The sequence below is a fragment of the Plasmopara halstedii genome (assembly GCF_900000015.1).
Source record: "Plasmopara halstedii genome assembly, contig: Scaffold_2904, whole genome shotgun sequence".
Classification (NCBI taxonomy): domain Eukaryota; phylum Oomycota; class Peronosporomycetes; order Peronosporales; family Peronosporaceae; genus Plasmopara; species Plasmopara halstedii.
The window spans coordinates 251,732-252,897 of NW_020189809.1; the positions used below are offsets into that span (position 1 = coordinate 251,732).

General features: G+C 50.9%; 1 protein-coding gene across 1 annotated transcript in view; it reads right to left on the reverse strand.

Annotated features, from left to right (window-relative positions):
* The window catches only part of PHALS_05491 (FOG: Transposon-encoded proteins with TYA, reverse transcriptase, integrase domains in various combinations), a gene marked incomplete at both ends in the record, with an annotated part of 1,232 nt that extends 92 nt beyond the window's left edge, over positions 1 to 1,140 (reverse strand). Inside the window, 2 exons of the mRNA XM_024719041.1 lie at positions 1 to 646; positions 799 to 1,140. The exon at positions 1 to 646 is cut by the window's left edge and continues 92 nt beyond it. Coding sequence (XP_024584379.1) covers positions 1 to 646; positions 799 to 1,140 — 988 coding nt within the window. The remainder of the gene's footprint in view (positions 647 to 798) is intronic.
* Positions 1,141 to 1,166: the final 26 nt, after the last annotated feature.

Here is a 1,166-nt window from a genome sequence, read left to right on the forward strand (position 1 = left end):
ACTTCATGCAAAGACGAAATAAGCCCTTGCCTTCACGTTCACCAAGCTTCCATCGAAGACCTTTGACCTCAGCAATACAACCGTCGCGCTCAAAGGTTACTGGACCAACGTCCTTAGTAAAACGTCCAACGGAAAATAAGTTGCGTGATAGCTTAGGAAGGTGCCAGACAGAGGTAAGCACTCCTTCCTTCATCCCACGCGGCGTCTTCATTGACATGACAATGTCGCCTGTTCCAATTGCTTGTACAACGCCGTCATCCGCAAGATGCACGTTGACTGGAGCAATCTTCTTATAGTTCTTCATGTACTCATTCGAATAAGTCATGTGTTGTGTCGCTCCCGAGTCAATTAACCACACACAGCTTGACTTGGCTGCACACGCAGCATCTCCAGCCGAAAATAAGTAGTTGCCAGAATCATCGTTATTCTGCGCAATACTCGCACGCTGTGGTCGTTGTCGATCGGCATTCTCGCGAGTTCGCGCGGGACACTTGTCAATCCAATGTCCATGTTCCCCACAGTAGTGACAGGGACCATTTGGTTCTACTGGCGCTTGTCGCCCTTCGCGTCTTCCAATGTCTGTTGAAACAAACGCTTGACCTTGTCCGTGCGCGGCTCCCTCGATACCGCCACCTTGCTCCTTACGCTATATATCCTCGTGTAGAAGCCGAGACGTCACTAGCTCCCACGAAAGCGAGTCCACTCTTGACTCCAGCGCCGTGATAAGAAACGAGTAAGACTTACTAAGACTTCCAAGAAGCGTGATCACCAAGTCGTCTTCGCTGACCGAGCTCCCACAGCGTCGAGCTGCTCCGCAAGCGTCTTAATCTTGTTAATGTGCTCCAACACATCATCACCTTCACTCATCATCGTCGTGAAGAAGCGTCGACGAAGAAACAGTCTGTTCGCCAAACTTTTCTTCTCAAAATGCGACTCCAGACGTGACCATGCATCCTGCGCGCCGTTTGCTGAGCGGACTAAAGGCAGTTGCGAGTCCTCCATCGCGAGACAGATTATCACCATAGCCTCGCGCGACTTCCACTTGAACGTCGACTGCTCCAGCGACGTGACGCAGTGCTCAAACTTGACATCCCCGGAAACAACTTCCCACAAGTCACGTTCCTCAAGCACCATTTGCATCTTGAACTTCCAGGTGTGGAAGTTTG